This window comes from Oncorhynchus tshawytscha, unplaced genomic scaffold (assembly GCF_018296145.1).
Source record: "Oncorhynchus tshawytscha isolate Ot180627B unplaced genomic scaffold, Otsh_v2.0 Un_contig_1501_pilon_pilon, whole genome shotgun sequence".
Lineage (NCBI taxonomy): Eukaryota > Metazoa > Chordata > Actinopteri > Salmoniformes > Salmonidae > Oncorhynchus > Oncorhynchus tshawytscha.
In genome coordinates, this window is record NW_024609703.1 from 106,415 (window position 1) to 128,328 (window position 21,914).

Sequence of the window (21,914 nt, forward strand, 5' to 3'; positions counted from 1 at the left end):
GGTCAGGGTGTGTAGGGTCATGTGTATAGTGTCATGGTGTGTAGGGTCATGGTGTGTAGGGTCAGGGTGTATAGGGCGTATGTGTAGGGTCATAGGGTGTATAGGGTGTGTAGGGTCAGGGTCATAGGGTGTATAGGGTCATGGTGTGTAGGTGTATAGGGTCATGGTGTGTAGGGTCATGGTGTATAGGGTCAGGGGTCATTGGGTGTGTAGGGTCATAGGGTGTATAGGGTCAGGGTCAGGGTGTATAGGGTGTGTAGGGTCATGGTGTATAGGGTCAGGGTGTATAGGGTCAGGGTGTATAGGGTGTGTAGGGTCATGGTGTATAGGGTGTATAGGGTCATGGTGTATAGGGTCATGGTGTGTATAGGGTGTGTAGGGTCATAGGGTGTATAGGGGGTGTAGGGTCAGGGTCATGGTGTATAGGGTCATGGTGTGTAGGGTCATGGTGTGTAGGGTCATGGTGTTGTAACGGTTTTGACTTGAGGTTATTATTTATAGGGGTGCCAGGTAGGTTGTGCCTACCAGAGAAAACATTAGTTTCTCCTTTTAGTTTGGGTGGGGATGAGTCCCATCTGGTCCGTCAAGTCTACACCAATACAAAGGACTTATGTAAAAGTCAGGATGGAAATAAACTTTTCATAAACCCTTAAAACATTGGAAAGAACTTCAAAAACAACTATATTCTTTTGCGTGGGTTGTATTAGCAACAACAATGATTACACACATATAATAATCTCACAATGAGTTCTGGTTCCTCCAGAAATGTCCTGTACCTCGGGCCTAAAAAGAGTCCAGCCCGGTAAAGGAGTTCAGTGAACTCAAGTGACTTTTGTCACGCAATGTTTGTCCGTTCATTCCGTGTAGCGTAAACCCAGTATTAAACATACAATCAATATAACAATTATTTTACCACAGAACTTTAAAGCGTATCAACTCTTACTAAGTCCTCAACTACAACTAACTACATAAATCAAAGTATACATCGCATCAAAACAAATGAAATACCGTATACAAAAAGGTGGTAGTCAGTCGGTCAGTCAGACAATCCAATCCGCCAATAGATCTCCAGCGGAGAAAGGCCACGAAGAACGGAGAGGTGTAGTCCATGGACGCAAAGAGTGGATCCGATCCTGGGTAAACTCTCTTAGGCTACAAAACACACGTTTAACGGCAACAAAACAAACGGAATAGAGAAGCTTCGGCACTGAGGGTTGAACACATCCTCATTCACGTCTCCATCACAACCCCCTTTGCGCAGCTGATGCTGGCTATTTAATTGGGAATTAAAGGGAAAGCGCCCTATTGGAAGGAGCTGCACTGAGACGGTTCAGAATAATTCAGGGCCGTCACACCCCCTCCCCTGGAAAAAGCCGACCATTGCCCTGGAAGGCACATCTTGGTCGGGGAAACCGAGAAAGGTCTCATCGCTTTCCTCTACAAAAATATTCATGACTTTTTGGAGCTCACGCTCCTCAGCTGAAGGATCACAGGCCTTAAGGTGTGAGACTTCTGAGTCTGGGAATCCAAGAAAAGTCTCCTCACTTTCCTCTTCAAAGATATCCAGGACCTTGCGGCGCTCAATCGCCTCAATTCCTCAGCCGAGGGGTAACAGGCCTTAAGGCGTGAGACATGGACAACGCGCATATCTTCACCTGTGTCCTCTTTCACCACTCGGTAGTTCAAAGGGCCCATCTGCTCCACAATCCTATATGGTCCTTGCCATTTAGGAGCGAGCTTGGCAGAGAAGAATTGTTCAGCTTTCGAGTAAGGATGAGAGCGAAGCCACACCCGATCACGAAGCTGGAACTGCATGTCTCGTCTGTTCTTATCATAATTTCTCTTCTGCTTGAGTCGAGCCTGGATCGTGTTCTTTGAGACAAGAGCTCTCAAGTCGTGGAGATGGACTACCTGGTCATAGCAAGCAGCGTCTGGAGTAAGCTGCTGGGGCTGTAGCACCATATCCAAGGGTCCTCGGAGAGAGGACGACTTAGGTTCAGCTCTGCAGGTGTGACTCCAGTGGACTCTTGCACAGCAGAATTCAGGGCAAATCGAAACTCGTGAAGGTGCTTGTCCCAGTGTTTGTGCTGGGTCCCTACATAGGAAGCAATCATCGTCTTCAAGGTTCGATTTACTCTCTCAGTGAGATTGGTCTGTGGGTGATAGGCCGTGGTCAACTTCTGTCTCAGGTTCCATCTTTGGCAGGTCTCCTCAAAGAGATCAGAGACAAATTGGGAACCTCGATCAGACAGGATGTAATCAGGCACTCCCCAGCGAGTCAGGATCTCTTTCGTAAGGATGTTAGAGACGGTCCTTGCTGTGGCCTGACGCAGGGAAAATAGCTCCACCCACTTTGAATAATAATCAACAAAAACAAGCATGTACACATTCTGATTGGAGCTTCTAGGAAATGGACCCATCAAATCCACTCCTAACATTTCCCAAGGTCGGGTAACCACCGTTTGCTGCAACTTGCCAGCAGGCTTTCTACCTTCTGGTTTGTACATTTGACAAACCTGACAGTTTCGGATGTGCGACTTCACATCCATGCCCAGATTTGGCCAGTACAGTAACGCTTGCAACCGCTTGTAGGTTTTGAACCTGCCCAAATGACCAGCTAATGGGTCTTCATGGAAATGTTGAAGCAGTTGAAGGCGTAGAGTTTCAGGTATGTACATTTGGTAGAGTGTTCTGTGAGGTAGTTGTACAACACGGTAGACTTTGTCTTCAATGATGGTCAGCTTTGTGGTAGGATTGACCATCTTTTCTCCATCTTCCAGGATAGTCTGGTACAAAGCCTGTACTTCTGGATCATCCTGTTGGGCTTTCCATATGGCCTCATCAGAGATGGGAAAGTCCGTTTTGGGCGAGTCTCGACTGCTTGACAGGACAGTAGCACATGTAAGATGAGGGCCACCGTTATCACAAGCAGGAGCTCTGGACAAGGCATCTGGAACAGTGTTATATTTTCCTTTCCTGTATTCTACTGCAAAGGTGAACTCTTGCAACCGTAGAGCCCATCTTATGAGTCTGGTACTTGGTTTGTTGGTCTTGAACACCCACACAAGGGAGGAATGGTCAGTGACCACAATGAAGTGTCTTCCCTCCAGGTAGTACCTCCACTTTTCCAAAGCCCAGACAACTGCAAGGCACTCTTGCTCGGTTGTGGAGTAGTTCCGTTCTGCTCCATTCAATGTCCGACTGGCGAACGCTAGCACTTCTTCAGTGCCAAGTCCAGTCTGTTGGACTAGGACAGCACCAAGTCCAACATCACTTGCATCAGTGTAAACAACAAAAGGGCAATCAAAGTTGGGATGACCTAAAATGGGAGGTGTGACGAGGTGTCGTTTCAGGGTTTCAAAGGAGGTCTGGCACTCTGCCGTCCATTGGAATTTCACTCCTTTTCGCTTCAACGCGTTGAGGGGTTCTGCAACCTGGGAGAAGTTCGACACAAACCGATGGTACCATCCAGCCATACCAAGGAACCGTTGAAGGGCCTTGAGTGTGGTTGGCACAGGGAAGTCTTGTACAGCCTTCGTCTTTTCAGGATCCACATGAATGCCGTCAAAAGACACAATATGGCCAAGGAACTTCAGGGAGGTTTGGCAGAAGTTGCTCTTCTTCATATTCAAGGTCAGACCAGCTTCTCTTAGCTTGTCCAACACTGCTTGAAGATCTTGAAAGTGTCTTTCTCTGTTCTGAGAGTAGATAATTATATCGTCCAGGTAGACGAAACAGATCTTCCCTTTGAGCTCACCTAACGCAATCTCCATGAGTCTTTGGAAAGTGGCAGGGGCATTCTTTAATCCAAAGGGCATCACCTTAAAGGAAAACAAGCCCTCAGCACAGACAAAAGCAGTCTTGTCCTTGCTTTCCTGGTCCATCTCAACCTGCCAATAACCACTATTGAGGTCAAGGGTAGTGAACACAACAGCGCCAGACAATGACTCCAGGATCTCGTGGATGGTGGGAAGAGGATAGGCATCAGTCTGGGAAACATTGTTGGTCTTCCTATAGTCCACACAAAATCTAAGACCACCAGTCTTTTTTGGGATGAGGACAACAGGAGCAGCCCAGGGAGAGGAGGAACGTTCTATTATATCTTGTGTTAACATATCATTAATGAGTCCCTTTTGGATGATTAGCTTCGCTGGGGACAAACGATATGGCTTTTGCTTGATCGGCATTTCCTGTGTAAGGAATATTTTGTGCTTCAGGAGCCCGGTGCGTCCTAGCTTTGAAGTACATACATCAGCATTATTCTGCAGCTGTTCCAACAGCCTTAACTCCTCTGGCTGTTCCAGCTGAGCTCTTCTCACAGCCTGTAAAAGGAGATCGTCAGAAGGATTATCAAGGGTTAGTGGTACCGGAGCAACGGCAGAGAAGAGTGCCACATTTGAACCCCAATCATGTAACTTTGTAGCTTCTGATTGGTGCGGTATTAACTGAAAGGAAGGGGATGTCGATGGGGGGGCGTAGGCAGTGACTCTTGGAGTTTCAGCTCTGGTTAAAGCACCCAGAGTAGGATGGTCATTCCTGCAAAGAGAGTTAGGGGTGTTGGCCTGTTGTGATTTGTGGTTTCTGGAAGGGTTTACTTGATACGGTCTTGGACATGTAGCTGAAGAATGTCCCTTTTGGCTACATCTCCAACAGAACATGAGAGGGGTCTTGGCTGGAGACTCTAGCTGTTGTTGATAGTCTGTCTTGGGTAACCGTTTGGGTGTCTGTTTCTTTCTCTGGTCATATTGCTGTTGGCAGTCTCTGTCCTTCTCAAACTGCTGTCCCAAGCGAACCAGTCCATCGACAGTGGTGACTCGTTCTCGGAGTTGACTGGCTAGTAGTGGGTTGATGTTCTTCAAGATCAATTTAATGACCTCTTCCTCCTCAATGCCAGGTTTCCACCTTCTGCACAGGGAGTGGTAACCGTATGCAAAGTCACGGATACTCTCTTTCTCGCTTTGCACTCGATTCCTGACTCTGTCTGCCAGCTCATCTGTGTAGTCCTCAGACAGAAATGCAGAGGAAAACTTGGCCTCAAAGTCAGCCCAGGAGGTAGTGGTGAGACGTGCCACATCCCACCAGTCTCGAGCTGTCCCATGCAACACATTCCTCAATGTGGCAAGGAGTTCTTCGTCAGCCAGGGGATTGAGGGCAAGAAAGTCACAACATCTTTCTAGATACATTAGCGGATCAGGACTGTCATCTTTTTTCCCAAAGGTGGGAAATTGCAATTTAATGGGCATCGCCCCCACATGACGTCTACTCATATCACCATGAACAAACGAGCTAGGAGGGATTGAGGAAGTAGAGGGGGAGGGTGTTATCGGACAATGAAAATGAACACCAGGATGCATGGTAGATTGCATCCTGCAAGGGGTGGCTGCAGCATGGCCTTGTCTTGGCTGTTCAGAGGTGCCAGCTTGGCCCTCAGTGGTCTGAACAGAAGTGGACACCAGGGAAACTCTGTGTAAGGAGTTGTGCCTAATGGAGGCCATGTCCACAGACACGTCATCCAACATTTTAACACAATTAGAGTTCTGTCTGCAAGTGGCCTACAGTGTTAACCATGGGAGAAAAACTGAATTAACGTCCTTGAGGACCTCAGTGTGGTGATGTTGCAGGCGCCATTGGAGAGTGGCAGTGAGTTGGTTTCGTTGGTAATCAAACTGCCTGTCCATGGCACCAGTAATTTCCCGTCTTCCACTCTCACTGAGCTCTGTCAGCGTGTGGGTTAGAGTGCTCAGTGAGTTTCTGAATTCCATGGCACTCTGTTGTTGCTCTTCCCTCAGACATTTGAAATTATGGTGGATAAGAGTTCGGAGATGTTGTTGAGTCCGACGAATATCAAGGATGTCACCTTGAAGTTGTAGGACTACAACCTCTGGAGATAAACCAGACAATGGAGGAAGGTTGGGTGTCAGAGGGAGGGCTAGCTCAGTACTTCCACACAGATCCATGTCAATAAGTGAGTAACTGGTTAGACCTCCTGTGGCCTGTGGTCCAGACCGAGCATTCAGATTCCCAGGGCTCTGGCCCAAATCAACTCCATTATCTCCATTCACCTTAAGATTTGTATTGTCAGCTTGATGGTCAGAATGGCCCTGTGTATTCCCATTGACAGGTATGACATGGATGAGCACATTATCTTGGGGTGAATCCATTGTTTTAATTCCACACAAAAGATTTGCTTTGGTTAGTTCTCAATGTTGAGCTGTCCCATCTGGGGTGCCATTTTTTATGTAACGGTTTTGACTTGAGGTTATTATTTATAGGGGTGCCAGGTAGGTTGTGCCTACCAGAGAAAACATTAGTTTCTCCTTTTAGTTTGGGTGGGGATGAGTCCCATCTGGTCCGTCAAGTCTACACCAATACAAAGGACTTATGTAAAAGTCAGGATGGAAATAAACTTTTCATAAACCCTTAAAACATTGGAAAGAACTTCAAAAACAACTATATTCTTTTGCGTGGGTTGTATTAGCAACAACAATGATTACACACATATAATAATCTCACAATGAGTTCTGGTTCCTCCAGAAATGTCCTGTACCTCGGGCCTAAAAAGAGTCCAGCCCGGTAAAGGAGTTCAGTGAACTCAAGTGACTTTTGTCACGCAATGTTTGTCCGTTCATTCCGTGTAGCGTAAACCCAGTATTAAACATACAATCAATATAACAATTATTTTACCACAGAACTTTAAAGCGTATCAACTCTTACTAAGTCCTCAACTACAACTAACTACATAAATCAAAGTATACATCGCATCAAAACAAATGAAATACCGTATACAAAAAGGTGGTAGTCAGTCGGTCAGTCAGACAATCCAATCCGCCAATAGATCTCCAGCGGAGAAAGGCCACGAAGAACGGAGAGGTGTAGTCCATGGACGCAAAGAGTGGATCCGATCCTGGGTAAACTCTCTTAGGCTACAAAACACACGTTTAACGGCAACAAAACAAACGGAATAGAGAAGCTTCGGCACTGAGGGTTGAACACATCCTCATTCACGTCTCCATCACAACCCCCCTTTTGCGCAGCTGATGCTGGCTATTTAATTGGGAATTAAAGGGAAAGCGCCCTATTGGAAGGAGCTGCACTGAGACGGTTCAGAATAATTCAGGGCCGTCACAGTGTGTAGAGTCATGGTGTGTAGAGTCATGGTGTATAGTGTCATGCTGTATAGTGTCATGGTGTGTAGGGTCATGATGTATAGGGTGTGTGTAGGGTCAGGGTGTATAGGGTGTGTAGGGTCATGGTGTGTAGGGTCATGGTGTGTAGGGTCATGGTGTGTAGGGTCATGGTGTATAGGGTGTGTAGGGTCATGGTGTATAGGGTCATGGTGTGTAGGGTGTATAGGGTCATGATGTGTAGGGTCATGATGTGTAGGGTCAGGGTGTATAGGGTGTGTAGGGTCATGGTGTATAGGGTCAGGGTGTATAGGGTGTGTAGGGTCATGGTGTATAGGGTGTATAGGGTCATGGTGTATAGGGTCAGGGTGTGTAGGGTCATGGTGTGTAGGGTCATGGTGTGTAGGTTCATGGTGTATAGGGTCAGGGTGTATAGGGTGTGTAGGGTCATGGTGTATAGGGTCAGGGTGTATAGGGTGTGTAGGGTCATGGTGTGTAGGGTCATGGTGTGTAGGGTCATGGTGTGTAGAGTCATGGTGTGTAGAGTCATGCTGTATAGTGTCATGGTGTGTAGGGTCATGATGTATAGGGTGTGTGTAGGGTCATGGTGTATAGGGTGTGTGTAGGGTCATGGTGTATAGGGTCATGGTGTGTAGCGTGTATAGGGTCATGATGTGTAGGGTCATGGTGTATAGGGTCAGGGTGTATTGGGTGTGTGTATGGTCATGGTGTATAGGGTGTGTATAGGGTCATGGTGTATAGGGTGTTTAGGGTCAGCGTGTATAGGGTGTGTGTAGGGTCATGGTGTATAGGGTCATGGTGTGTAGGGTCATGGTGTATAGGGTGTTTAGGGTCAGCGTGTATAGGGTGTGTGTAGGGTCATGGTGTATAGGGTGTGTAGGGTCATGGTGTATAGGGTCATGGTGTATAGGGTGTGTGTAGGGTCATGGTGTATAGGGTGTATAGGGTCATGGTGTATAGGGTCATGATGTGTAGGGTCATAATGTGTAGGGTCATGGTGTATAGGGTCATGGTGTATAGGGTCAGGGTGTATAGGGTGTGTAGGGTCAGGGTGTATAGGGTGTGTAGGGTCATGGTGTATAGGGTCAGGGTGTATAGGGTGTGTAGGGTCATGGTGTGTAGGGTCATGGTGTATAGGGTCAGGGTGTATAGGGTCAGGGTGTATAGGGTGTGTAGGGTCATGGTGTATAGGGTCAGGGTGTATAGGGTGTGTAGGGTCATGGTGTGTAGGGTCATGGTGTGTAGAGTCATGGTGTGTAGAGTCATGCTGTATAGTGTCATGGTGTGTAGGGTCATGGTGTATAGGGTGTGTGTAGGGTCATGGTGTATAGGGTGTGTAGGGTCAGAGTGTATAGGGTCATGATGTGTAGGGTCATGGTGTATAGGGTCAGGGTGTATTGGGTGTGTGTAGGGTCATGGTGTATAGGGTCATGGTGTGTAGGGTCATGGTGTATAGGGTCATGGTGTATAGGGTCATGGTGTATAGGGTCATGGCGTATAGGGTCATGGTGTGTAGGGTGTGTAGGGTCAGGGTGTATAGGGTGTGTAGGGTCAGGGTGTATAGGATATGTAGGGTTAGGGTGTGTAGTGTCAGTGTGTTTAGGGTATGTAGCGTTAGGATGTAAAGTTTCAGGGTGTATAGGGTATGTAGGGTTAAAGTGTATAGTTTCAGGGTGTATGGATGTGTAGGGTCATGGTGTGTAGGGTGTGTAGGGTTATGGTGTATAGTGTCATGGGTGTATAGTGTCATGGTGTGTAGGGTGTATAGGGTCATGGTGTGTAGGGTGTATAGCGTCAGGATGTATGGGGTCAGGGTGTGTAGGGTCAGGTTGTGTAGGGTGTATAGGTTCATGGTGTATAGGGTCATGGTGTGTAGTGTCATGGTGTATAGTGTCATGGTGTGTAGCGTGTATAGTGTCATGGTATGTAGGGTGTATAGCGTCAGGATGTATGGTGTCATGGTGTGTAGGGTCAGGGTGTGTAGGGTCAGGGTGTGTAGGGTCAGGGTGTGTAGGGTGTATAGGTTCATGGTGTGTAGGGTCATGTTGTATAGTGTCATGGTGTATAGGGTCATGGTGTGTAGGGTGTGTAGTGTCATGGTGTGTAGGGTGTATAGGGTCATGGTGTGTAGGATGTATGGTGTGTAGGGTGTATAGAGCCATGGTATGTAGGGTGTATAGGGTCTTGGTGTGTAGGGTCAGAGTGTATAGGGTCATGGTGTGTAGGGTCAGAGTGTATAGGGTCATGATGTGTAGTGTGTACATTTTCTTCATGTCCTCCAGGGCTTGAGGACTGGGGTGGGGGAGTCTGGGGGACCAATAGGGGAGTGGGTCTTTAACGGTCCTCGTAATGCTGATTGTTTCTTGTGAGAAGGAAACGACTACGCTACGACCCGACACTCTCCCTGGCCAGATGTTAAATTACAGAGCGGACCCAGGAAATACACGCATACACCTCGGATCACACACACTTCCTCTCTCACACACACACACACACACATAGGGTCTTGGTGTGTAGGGTCAGGGTGTAAGGTGTATAGGGTCATGGTGTATAGGGTGTTTAGGGTCAGCGTGTATAGGGTGTGTAGGGTCATGGTGTTTAGGGTCAGCGTGTATAGGGTGTGTAGGGTCATGGTGTATAGGGTCAGGGTGTGTAGGGTCATGGTGTATAGGGTCAGGGTGTGTAGGGTCATGGTGTATAGGGTCAGGGTGTATAGGGTGTGTAGGGTCATGGTGTATAGGGTCAGGGTGTATAGGGTGTGTAGGGTCATGGTGTGTAGGGTCATGGTGTGTAGGGTCAGGATGTATGGTGTCATGGTGTATAGGGTGTGTAGGGTCAGGGTGTGTAGGGTGTATAGTGTCAGGATGTAGGGTGTCATGGTGTGTAGGGTCAGGGTGTGTAGGGTGTATAGGGCCATGGTGTGTTGGGTAATAGGGTCAGGATGTATAGTGTCATGGTGTGTAGGGTGTGTAGGGTCAGGGTGTATAGGGTCATGGTGTATAGGGTCATGGTGTATAGGGTGTATAGGGTCTTGGTGTGTATGATCAGGGTGTGTAGTGTCATGGTGTGTAGTGTGTATAGGGTCATGGTGTGTAGGGTGTATAGGGTCAGGGTGTGTAGGGCGTATAGGGTCATGGTGTGTAGGGTGTATAGGGTCATGGTGTGTAGGGTGTATAGGGTCTTGGTGTGTAGGATCAGGGTGTATAGGGTCATGGTGTGTAGGGTGTATAGGGTCAGGGTGTATAGGGTCAGGGTGTGTAGGGTGTATAGGGTCTTGGTGTGTAGGGTGTATAGGGTCATGGTGTGTAGGGTGTATAGGGTCAGGGTGTGTAGGGTGTATAGGGTCTTGGTGTGTAGGATCAGGTGTATAGGGTCATGGTGTGTAGGGTGTATAGGGTCAGGGTGTATAGGGTCAGGGTGTGTAGGGTGTATAGGGTCTTGGTGTGTAGGGTCAGGGTGTATAGGGTCATGGTGTGTAGGGTCAGGGTGTGTAGGGTCAGGGTGTATAGGGTCTTGGTGTGTAGGGTCAGGGTGTGTAGGGTGTATAGGGTCTTGGTGTGTAGGGTCAGGGTGTATAGGGTCATGGTGTGTAGGGTCAGGGTGTGTAGGGTCATGGTGTATCGTGTCATGGTGTGTCATGGTGTGTAGGGTGTATAGGGTGTATAGGGCGTATAGGGTCAGGGTGTGTAGGGTCAGGGTGTATAGGGCGTATAGGGTCAGGGTGTGTAGGGCGTATAGGGTCATGGTGTGTAGGGTCAGGGTGTATAGGGCGTATAGGGTCAGGGTGTGTAGGGTCAGGGTGTATAGGGCGTATAGGGTCAGGGTGTGTATGGTCAGGGTGTATAGGGCGTATAGGGTCAGGGTGTGTAGGGTCAGGGTGTATAGGGCGTATAGGGTCAGGGTGTGTAGGGCGTATAGGGTCATGGTGTGTAGGGTGTATAGGGTCATGGCGTGTAGGGTGTATAGGGTCAGGGTGTGTAGGGCGTATAGGGTCAGGGTGTGTAGGGCGTATAGGGTCAGGGTGTGTGTAGGGTCATGGTGTGTAGGGTGTATAGGGTCATGGTGTATAGGGTCATGGTGTGTAGGGCGTATAGGGTCAGGGTGTGTAGGGTGTATAGGGTCATGGTGTGTAGGGTGTATAGGGTCATGGTGTGTAGGGCGTATAGGGTCATGGTGTGTAGGGTGTATAGGGCCAGGGTGTATAGGGTCAGGGTGTATAGGGTCAGGGTGTATAGGGTGTGTAGAGTCAGGGTGTGTAGGTCATGGTGTATAGGGTGTGTAGGTCATGGTGTATAGTGTCAGGGTGTGTACGTCATGGTGTATAGGGTCAGGGTGTATAGGTTGTAGGGTGTATAATCCTGTCTCCTCTCTTTCTGCAGGTCTTTTGGGGTGGTGTTATGGGAGATAGCCACACTAGCAGAGCAGCCCTACCAGGTCATGGTGTGTAGGGTCAGGGTGTGTAAATTGTAGGGTGTATAATCCTGTCTCCTCTCTCTCTGCAGGTCTTTTGGGGTGGTGTTATGGGAGATAGCCACACTAGCAGAGCAGCCCTACCAGGTCATGGTGTGTAGGGTCAGGGTGTGTAAATTGTAGGGTGTATAATCCTGTCTCCTCTCTCTCTGCAGGTCTTTTGGGGTGGTGTTATGGGAGATAGCCACACTAGCAGAGCAGCCCTACCAGGGGATGTCCAATGAGCAGGTGCTGCGCTTCGTTATGGACGGAGGACTGCTAGACAAACCAGACAACTGCCCAGACATGCTGTGAGTTACACACGCACACACACACCTGGGTGTCCGTTAGCCCGGTATATCTGGATTTTTGCCCCCAAAAATGGAAAAGCCGATAAATAAAATTGGTGCTGGCCAATTGTCCGGGGGAAGAAAAATCCTTTTGCGAAATAATGCTTTTTAGTCTATTGATGGAAATACCATTCGATGGAGATATATTTGACCGGTCAGGCTTATCGGTATGTAGGTTACTTTGCATAATTTTGTGGAATTAGATTGGTGCGTGTGTACAGTATATTCCCTGGACCACCTCCTCTCCCTGGACCACCACCTCCTCCTCTCCCTGGACTACCTCCTCCTCCTGTTAGGTTTCAGCAGCTTGGGGCTCTGCCAGTCCGGTAGTCTGTTCAGCCTGTTAGGTTTCAGCAGCTTGGGGCTCTGCCAGTCCGGTAGCCTGTTCAGCCTGTTAGGTTTCAGCAGCTTGGGGCTCTGCCAGTCTGGTAGCCTGTTAGGTTTCAGCAGCTTGGGGCTCTGCCAGTCTGGTAGCCTGTTAGGTTTCAGCAGCTTGGGGCTCTGCCAGCTCTGCCAGTCTGGTAGCCTGTTAGGTTTCAGCAGCTTGGGGCTCTGCCAGTCCGGTAGCCTGTTAGGTTTCAGCAGCTTGGGGCTCTGCCAGTCCGGTAGCCTGTTAGGTTTCAGCAGCTTGGGGCTCTGCCAGTCTGGTAGCCTGTTAGGTTTCAGCAGCTTGGGGCTCTGCCAGTCTGGTAGCCTGTTAGGTTTCAGCAGCTTGGGGCTCTGCCAGTCCGGTAGCCTGTTAGGTTTCAGCAGCTTGGGGCTCTGCCAGTCCGGTAGCCTGTTCAGCCTGTTAGGTTTCAGCAGCTTGGGGCTCTGCCAGTCTGTTCAGCCTGTTAGGTCTCATCAGATTGGGGCTCTGCTCTATTGACTGGAGGCTGTAATGTCTAGTATACTGCCATCTATTGACTGGAGGATGTAATGTCTAGTATACTGCCATCTATTGACTGGAGGATGTAATGTCTAGTATACTGCCATCTATTGACTGGAGGATGTAATGTCTAGTATACTGCCATCTATTGACTGGAGGCTGTAATGTCTAGTATACTGCCATCTATTGACTGGAGGATGTAATGTCTAGTATACTGCCTTCTATTGACTGGAGGATGTAATGTCTAGTATACTGCCATCTATTGACTGGAGGGGGAAATATAACATCACTTTAAATGCTTCACAAACAACCCTATCTGGAAAACAAGTGTTACACACACACACACACACACACACACACACACACACTGCTGTGGACATGTATAGATATGGAACGTGAACTGTTTTGGTGCTTGAATTGAAAGAACTACTGCCTGCACCCATTAGATAATATCTAACTCCTCTCTCTCTCTCCTACCAGGTTTGAGTTAATGCGTTGGCAGTATAACCCATTAGATAATATCTAACTCCTCTCTCTCTCTCCTACCAGGTTTGAGTTAATGCGTATGTGTTGGCAGTACAACCCATTAGATAATATCTAACTCCTCTCTCTCTCTCCTACCAGGTTTGAGTTAATGCGTATGCGTTGGCAGTATAACCCATTAGATAATATCTAACTCCTCTCTCTCTCTCCTACCAGGTTTGAGTTAATGCGTATGTGTTGGCAGTACAACCCTAAGATGCGTCCGTCGTTTCTGGAGATCATTAACAGCATCAAGGAGGAGCTGGAGCCACCGTTCAGAGAGATGAGTTTCTTTTACAGCGAAGAGAACAAGCTTCCAGACACAGAGGAGTTAGACATGGAGGTAGAGAACATGAAGAATGTTCCTTTAGGCCCAGCTGCATCTTCACGGCCCCCCATCCCCTGCCCCCCCACCAGCTCCGGGTCCGCCCTGCCCAACCAGCCCCCTCCTCCCCCCTCCCAACAGACATCAGCCTCCACGGCCCCCGACGGTCCATTAACGCTGGGCTCCACCCCTCCTTCAGCCCCGTCCTCTGGGCAGGTTCAGCCCCAGGCTCCCTCGTCCCCCTGCTCCCCAGCCCTCGGGGCCACCAGCCAGGCCTGCTGCTCCCGAGTGGCCCCTGGCCCCTCCTCAGCCCAGAGCTCAGGGGCTTCAGGACAGGTGGAGTCCAACGGCCCCGAGGCGGTCGCCCAGGTCCTGCTGCGACCAGCCTTCAATGACTCACCGCCCTACGCACACATGAACGGAGTGAGGAAGAAGGAACGTGCCATGCCCCTCCCACAGTCCTCGGCCTGCTGATCCTAGTGGACCTCTCTCCATCCCTCATCCCTCTTTTCTAAAGAGCTTGGTGGGACTCCTCTGTGGTGGGACTCTGGTGGACTCCTCTGTGGTGGGACTCTGGTGGACTCCTCTGTAGTGGACTCCTCTGTGGTGGGACTCCTCTGTGGTGGGACTCCTCTGTGGTGGGACTCCTCTGTGGTGGGACTCTCTCCTACTTTTTCATTCTGTTATTGTATTGACATTTCTATCAACTGCCTGATATAAAGCACCTCCTGCTGAGGCCTGCTGGGAGGACCATGAACCACAACCTGAACATCGGTGTTTTTTACATATATTCCTTTAGGCCCAGCTACCTTTATATATAAAACGCAAGTCCGTTGTTCAGGAAGGTTTCTGGTTACCGCTACCAGTCAAAAGTTTGGACACCCCTACTCATTCAAGGGTTTTTCTTAATGTTTACTATTTTCTACATTGTAGAATAATAGTGAAGACATCAAAACCAAAAAAAAGCCAAAAAAGTGTTTAGCAAATCAAAATATATTTGAGATTCTTCATGATAACCACCCTTTGCCTTGATGACAGCTTTGCACTCTTGGCATTCTCTCAACCAGCTTCATGAGGAATGCTTTTCCAACAGTCTTGAAGGAGTTCCCACATATGCTGAGCACTTGTTGGCTGCTTTTCCTGCAATCTGTGGTCCAACTCATCCCAAACCATCTCAATTGGGTTGAGGTCGGGTGATTGTGGAGGCCAGGTCATCTGATGCAGCACTCCATCACTCTCCTTGGTCAAATAGCCCTTACACAGCCTGGAGGTGTGTTGGGTTGTTGTCCTGTTGAAAAACAAATGATGGTCCCACTAAGCCCAAACCAGATGGGATGGTGTATCGCTGCAGAATACATCACACCACCTCCTCCATGCTTCACGGTGGGAATCACACATGCGGAGATCATCGGTTCATCTACTCTGCATCGCACAAAGACACGGCTGTTGGAACCAAAAATCTAAAATTTGGACTCATCAGACCAAAGGACAGATTTCCACCGGTCTAAAGTCCATTGGTCATGTTTCTTGGCCCAAGCAAGTCTCTTCTTCCTATTGGTGTCCTTTAGTAGTGGTTTCAGCAATTCGACCATGAAGTCCTGATTCACAGTCTCCTCTAAACAGTTGATGTTGAGATGTGTCTGTTAGTGAGGCTGGTAACTCTAATGAACTTATCCTCTGCAGCTGAGGTAACTCTGGGTCTTCCTTTCCTGTGGCGGTCCTCATGATAACCAAATTCATCATAGCGCTTGATGGTTTTTGTGACTGCACTTGAGGAAACTTTCAAAGTTCTTGAAATGTTCCATATTGACTGACCTTCATGCCTTAAATTAATGATGGACTGTCGTTTCTCTTTGCTTATTTGAGCTGTTCTTGCCATAATATGGACTTGGTCTTTTACCAAATAGGGCTATCTTCTGTATACCAACCCTACCTTGTCACAACACAACTGATTGGCTCAAACACACAACTGATTGGCTCAAACGCATTAAGAAGGAAAGAAATTCCACAAAAATAACTTTTAAGGCACACCTGTTAATTGAAATGCATTCCAGGTGATTACCTCATGAAGCTGGTTGAGAGAATGCAAAGCTGTCATCAAGGCAAAAGGGTGGCTATTTGAAGGCTATATATATTTTGAACTCTTTCTCTCTTTTGGGTTACGACATGATTCCATAGTTCTGATTTCTTCACTATCTACAATGTAGAAAATAGTAAAAATAAAGAAAAACCCTTTAATGAGTAGGTGTTCTAAACTTTATACAGGTACTGAGATGGTACACTATATATACAGTGTGTTTTCTAATTAGTTTTTCTAAATATCCCCAAATGGAGACAGCCTTTCAGAGTGATGGTTGGTTGGTTGGCTCACTGTGTAATATTGGGGGGCATTATTATTATTGTGAGGTAAATGTTAAATCTTCTGTCTGGAAGCCATGTCAACGGTCAAGCGCTGTCTGTCTCTGTGTCTGTGTTGTATATCAGTGGATGGACAGACATGATCCTCTCTGTTGGACAAGATGGTCACCACTGATGATGATTAGTTGTCTGGTGTCGTCTTCTCCCTTTGTCTTGTATGTGATTGACAGGAATCATTCTGACACTAGTGTAAACTACGTCTTCTCCCTTTGTCTTGTCTGTGATTGACAGGAATCATTCTGACACTAGTGTAAACTACGTCTTCTCCCTTTGTCTTGTCTGTGATTGACAGGAATCATTCTGACACTAGTGTAAACTACGTCTTCTCCCTTTGTCTTGTCTGTGATTGACAGGAATCATTCTGACACTAGTGTAAACTACGTCTTCTCCCTTTGTCTTGTCTGTGATTGACAGGAATCATTCTGACACTAGTGTAAACTACGTCTTCTCCCTTTGTCTTGTCTGTGATTGACAGGAATCATTCTGACATTTGCGTAAACTACTTGTCGTCTCCTAGGCCTACAAGACATGACTAAATTATTTAGTATCTTAAAGGATTGTGATCAATGGGAGGTTGTTTTATCCAGTCCTTCAGTTCCCTTCTTAGTTCCTCTGCCCGAATGTATGGCTCCATATGCTTAGCTCCTCTGATCGGATGTATGGCTCCATATGCTTAGCTCCTCTGATCGGATGTATGGCTCCATATGCTTAGCTCCTCTGACCGGATGTATGGCTCCATATGCTTAGCTCCTCTGATCGGATGTATGGCTCCATATGCTTAGCTCCTCTGACCGGATGTATGGCTCCATATGCTTAGCTCCTCTGATCGGATGTATGGCTCCATATGCTTAGCTCCTCTGACCGGATGTATGGCTCCATATGCTTAGCTCCTCTGATCGGATGTATGGCTCCATATGCTTAGCTCCTCTGATCGGATGTATGGCTCCATATGCTTAGCTCCTCTGACCGGATGTATGGCTCCAGTCCAGTAGTATGGAGGGAGTAGGGACAGACAGGAGTAGTCTCCAGTCCAGTAGTATGGAGGGAGGGAGACATTGCTGTACACAGCAGGTATATATTTACACTGTAGTCTCTGCTCTAAGATTCAGAACATTTCTCCATTGCTCTTACAGTTGTTCACTACATCACCAACAGTATGTGGACACCTACTCGTCAAACATCTCATTTCAAAATGATGGGCATTAATATGGAGTTGGTCCCCCTTCTGCTGCTATAACAGTCTCCACTCTTCTGGGAAGGCTTTCCACTAGATGTTGGAACATTGCTGCTATAACAGCCTCCACTCTTCTGGGAAGGCTTTCCACTAGATGTTGGAACATTGCTGCTATAACAGCCTCCACTCTTCTGGGAAGGCTTTCCACTAGATGTTGGTACATTGCTGCTGGGACTTGCTTCCATTCAGCCACAAGAGCATTAGTGAGGTCGGGCACTGATGTTGTGCGATTAGGCCTGGCTAGCAGTCGGCATCCCAATGGGATTGCGCAGGGTCTGCGCAGGCCGGTCAAGTTCTTCCACATCGATCTCAACAAACCATTTCTGTATGGACCTCACTTTGTGCACGGGGGCATTGTCATGCTGAAACAGGAAAGGGCCTTCCCCACAATGTTACCATAAAGTTGGAAGCACATAATCATCTAGAATGTCATTGTATGCTGTAGCATTAAGATTTCTGTTCACTGGAACTAAGGGCCCTACCCCGAACCATGAAAAACAGCCCCGGACTGTTTTTCCTCCTCCACCAAACTTTACAGTTGGCACTATGCATTCGAGCAGGTAGCGTTACCTGGCATCGGCCAAACCCAGATTTGTCTGTCTAACTGCCAGATGATGAATCGCGATTCATCACTCCAGAGAAAGCGTTTCCACTGCTCCAGAGTCCAATAGCGGTGAGCTTTACACCACTCCAGCCGACACTTGGCATTGTGCATGGTGATCTTAGGCTTGTGTGCGGCTGCTCAGCCATGGAAACCCATTTCATGATGCTCCCGACGAACAGTTCTTGTGCTGACGTTGCTTCCAGAGGCAGTTTGGAACTCGGCACTGAGTGTTTTTAAACGCGCTACCTGCTTCAGCACTCGGCGGTCCCGTTCTGTGAGCTGGTGTGGCCTACCACTTTGTGGCTGAGCTGTTGTTGCTCCTATATGTTCCCACTTCACAATAACAGCACTTACTGTTGACCGGGGCAGCTCCAGCAGGGAAAATATTTGACTAACTGACTTGTTGGAAAGGTGGCATCCTATGACGGTGCCACGTTGAAAGTCACTGAGCTCTTCAGTAAGGGCCATGCTACTGCCAATGTTGGGCTATGGAGATTGCATGGCTGTGTGGTGAATTTGATACATGTCAGCAACGGGTGTGGCAGAAATGAGCTGAATCCACTCATTTGAAGGGGTGTCCACATACTTTTGTATATTTGGTGTAGTTAGACCACAGAACATGTTCACACACATCACTGTTTATGTTCTTCGAAGTAATTGTCTGTACAGAAGCTGCTATTTAATTCTTTATTTTTCTTGTGGTTATAATATATCTATATAAAAATGAATCGTTCAGGTTGATTGTTTTACTCTTGTTCCCATTACAGTCCATTTGTTCTTATGCTTGTTGTATTTCTCAAACAATTCATTCATATGAAACATCATTGTTTCTCTTTAACTCATAAAGATATGCTGTTTTGCCACATATTGTCCAAAGCCTTACATTTGTTTTCACCAATACATTGTTGTTTTTGCCGGAAAGATGGCTTTTTATTTTAGTTTCTTAGAGGTTTAGTGACGGTATTCCTAACTGTTGTCTTTCCTGAATGAAGGACAGAGAAAGACCCCCCCCCCAGTCCTTAATGAAGGAAAGAGATACTGACATATCCCCCATTACTAGATCAAATAATGAGCTGCTACTGCCATATCTGCCCCCATTACTGATCAAATAATGAGCTGCCATATCTAGCCCCATTACTAGATAAAATAATGAGCTGCCATATCAACCCCCATTACTAGATCAAATAATGAGCTGCTACTGCCACATCTACCCCCATTACTTGATCAAATAATGAGCTGCCACACCTACCCCCATTACTAGATCAAATAATGAGCTGCCACATCTACCCCCATTACTAGATCAAATAATGAGCTGCCACATCTACCCCCATTACTAGATCAAATAATGAGCTGCCACATCTACCCCCATTACTAGATCAAATAATGAGCTGCCACACCTACCCCCCATTACTAGATCAAATAATGAGCTGCCACATCTACCCCCATTACTAGATCAAATAATGAGCTGCTACTGCCACATCTACCCCCATTACTAGATCAAATAATGAGCTGCTACTGCCACATCTACCCCCCCATTACTAGATCAAATATTGAGCTGCTACTGCCATATCTACCCCATTACTAGATCAAATAATGAGCTGCTACTGCCACATCTACCCCCATTACTAGATCAAATAATGAGCTGCTACATTTACCCCCATTACTAGATCAAATAATGAGCTGCTACTGCCACATCTACCTCCATTACTAGATCAAATAATGAGCTGCTACATCTACCCCCATACTAGATCGAATAATGAGCTGCTACTGCCACATCTACCCCCATTACTCTACCCCCATCTACCACCACAAACCGATGCTGGCACTAAGTCCGCACTCAATGAGCTGTATACGGCCATAAGCAAACAAGAAAATGCTCATCCAGAAGCAGCGCTCCTAGTGGCCGGGGACTTTAATGCATGGAAACTTAAATCAGTGTGACCTCATTTCTACCAGCATGTCAAATGTGCAACCAGAGGGAAAAACTCTAGACCATCTTTACCCCACACACAGAGACACATACAAAGCTCTCCCTCCATTTGGCAAATCTGATCATAATTCTATCCTCCTGATTCCTGCAAGCAAAAACTAAAGCAGGAAGTACCAGTGACTCGCTCAATATGGAAGTGGTCAGATGATGCATATGCAACGTTAAGGGACTGTTTTGCTAGCACAGACTGGAATATGATCTGGGATTCATCCAATGGCATTGAGGAGTACACCACATCCGTCACCGGCTTCATCAACAAGTGCATCGACAACATCGTCCCCAAAGTGATAGTAGGTACATATCCCAACCAGAAGCCATGGATTACAGGCCACATCCGCACCGAGCTAAAGGCTAGAGCTGCCGCTTTCAAGGAGCAAGACATTAATCCTGTTGCTTATAAGAAATCCCGCTATGCCCTCAGACGAACCATCAAACAGGCAAAGCATCAATACAGGACTATGATTGAATCCTACTCTTCCGGCTCTGACGTTCCTCAGGATGTGGCAGGTCTTGAAAACTATTACAGACTACAAAGGGAAACCCAGCCACGAGCTGCCCAGTGACACGAGCCTACCAGACAAGCTAAATGCCTTTTATGCTCTCTTCGAGGCAAGCAACACTGAAGCATGCATGAGACCACCAGCTGTTCCGGACAACTGTGTGATCATGCTCTCCGTAGCAGATGTGAGCAAGACAGATTACCAGGACGTGTACTCCGAGCATGTGCTGACCAACTGGCAAGTGTCTTCACTGACATTTTCAACCTCTCCCTGACCGAGTCTGTAATACCTACATGTTTCAAACAGACCACCATAGTCCCTGTGCCCAAGAAAGCGAAGGTAACCTGCCTAAATGACTACAGCCCCATAGTACTTACGTCAGTAGCCATGAAGTGCTTTGAAAGGCTGGTCATGGCTCACATCAACACCATCATCCCAGAAACCTTAGACCCACTCCAATTCGCATACCGCCCCAACAGATCCACAGATGACGCAATCTCAATCGCATTCCACATTGCCCTTTCCCACCTGGACAAAACGGTGTCTACGGTGTCAATAATAAGTATGGGAATCCTTTGAAATTACCTGGATATCTGCTTAAATTGGTCATAAAATTTGATCTGATCTTCATCTAAGTCACAACAATAGACAAACAGTCTGCTTAAACTAATAACACAATTATATGTTTTCATGTCTATTGATTACACAGCGTAGGGTGGGAAAGTATGTGAACCCTTGGATTTAATAACTGGTTGACCCTCCTTTTGGAAGCAATAACCTCAACCAAATGTTTTTTTGTAGTTGCGGATCAGACCTGCACAACAGTCAGGAGGAATTTTGGACCATTCCTCTTTACAAAACTGGTTCAGTTCAGCAATTTTCTTGGGATGTCTGGTGTGAACTGGTCTCTTGAGGTCATGCCACAGCATCTCAATCGGGTTGAGGTCAGGACTGGGTCACTCCAGAAGGCGTATTTTCTTCTGTTGAAGCCATCCTGTTGTTGATTTACTTCTGTGTTTTGGGTCGTTGTCCTGCTGCATCACCCAACTTCTGTTGCTCTTCAATTGGCAGACGGATATCCTTACATTCTCCTGCAAAATGTCTTGATAAACTTGGGAATTCATTTTTCTGTTGACGATAGCAAGCTGTCCAGACCCTGAGGCAGCAAAGCAGCCCCAAACCATGATGCTCCCTCCACCATACTTTACAGTTGGGATGAGGTTTTGATGTTGGTGTGCTGTGCCTTTTTTTCTCCACACATAGTGTTGTTTGTTCCTTCCAAACAACTCAACTTTAGTTTCACCTGTCCACAGAATATTTGCCAGTAGCGCTGTGGAATATCCAGGTGCTCTTTTGAAAACTTTTTTTTGGACAGCAGTAGCTTCTTCCGTGGTGTCCTCCCATGAACACCATTCTTGTTTAGTGTTTTGCGTATCGTGGACTAGTCAACAGAGATGATAGCATGTTCCAGAGATGTCTAAATCTTCAGCTGACACTAGGATTCTTCTT

The 21,914-nt window shown here is 47.2% G+C and overlaps 1 protein-coding gene across 3 annotated transcripts in view; it reads left to right on the forward strand.

Moving 5' to 3' along the window:
* Window positions 1-14,644, forward strand: part of LOC112224871 (insulin-like growth factor 1 receptor) — a 107,581-nt gene extending 92,937 nt beyond the window's left edge. The window contains exons 21-22 of one of the 3 annotated variants that reach the window (XM_042317111.1): window positions 11,771-11,905; window positions 13,512-14,644. In XM_042317111.1, the coding sequence (XP_042173045.1) occupies window positions 11,771-11,905; window positions 13,512-14,133 (757 nt within the window). In that variant the 3' untranslated portion in view covers window positions 14,134-14,644. The other 2 variants (XM_042317112.1, XM_042317113.1) reach the window with 2 other exon arrangements.
* Window positions 14,645-21,914: the final 7,270 nt, after the last annotated feature.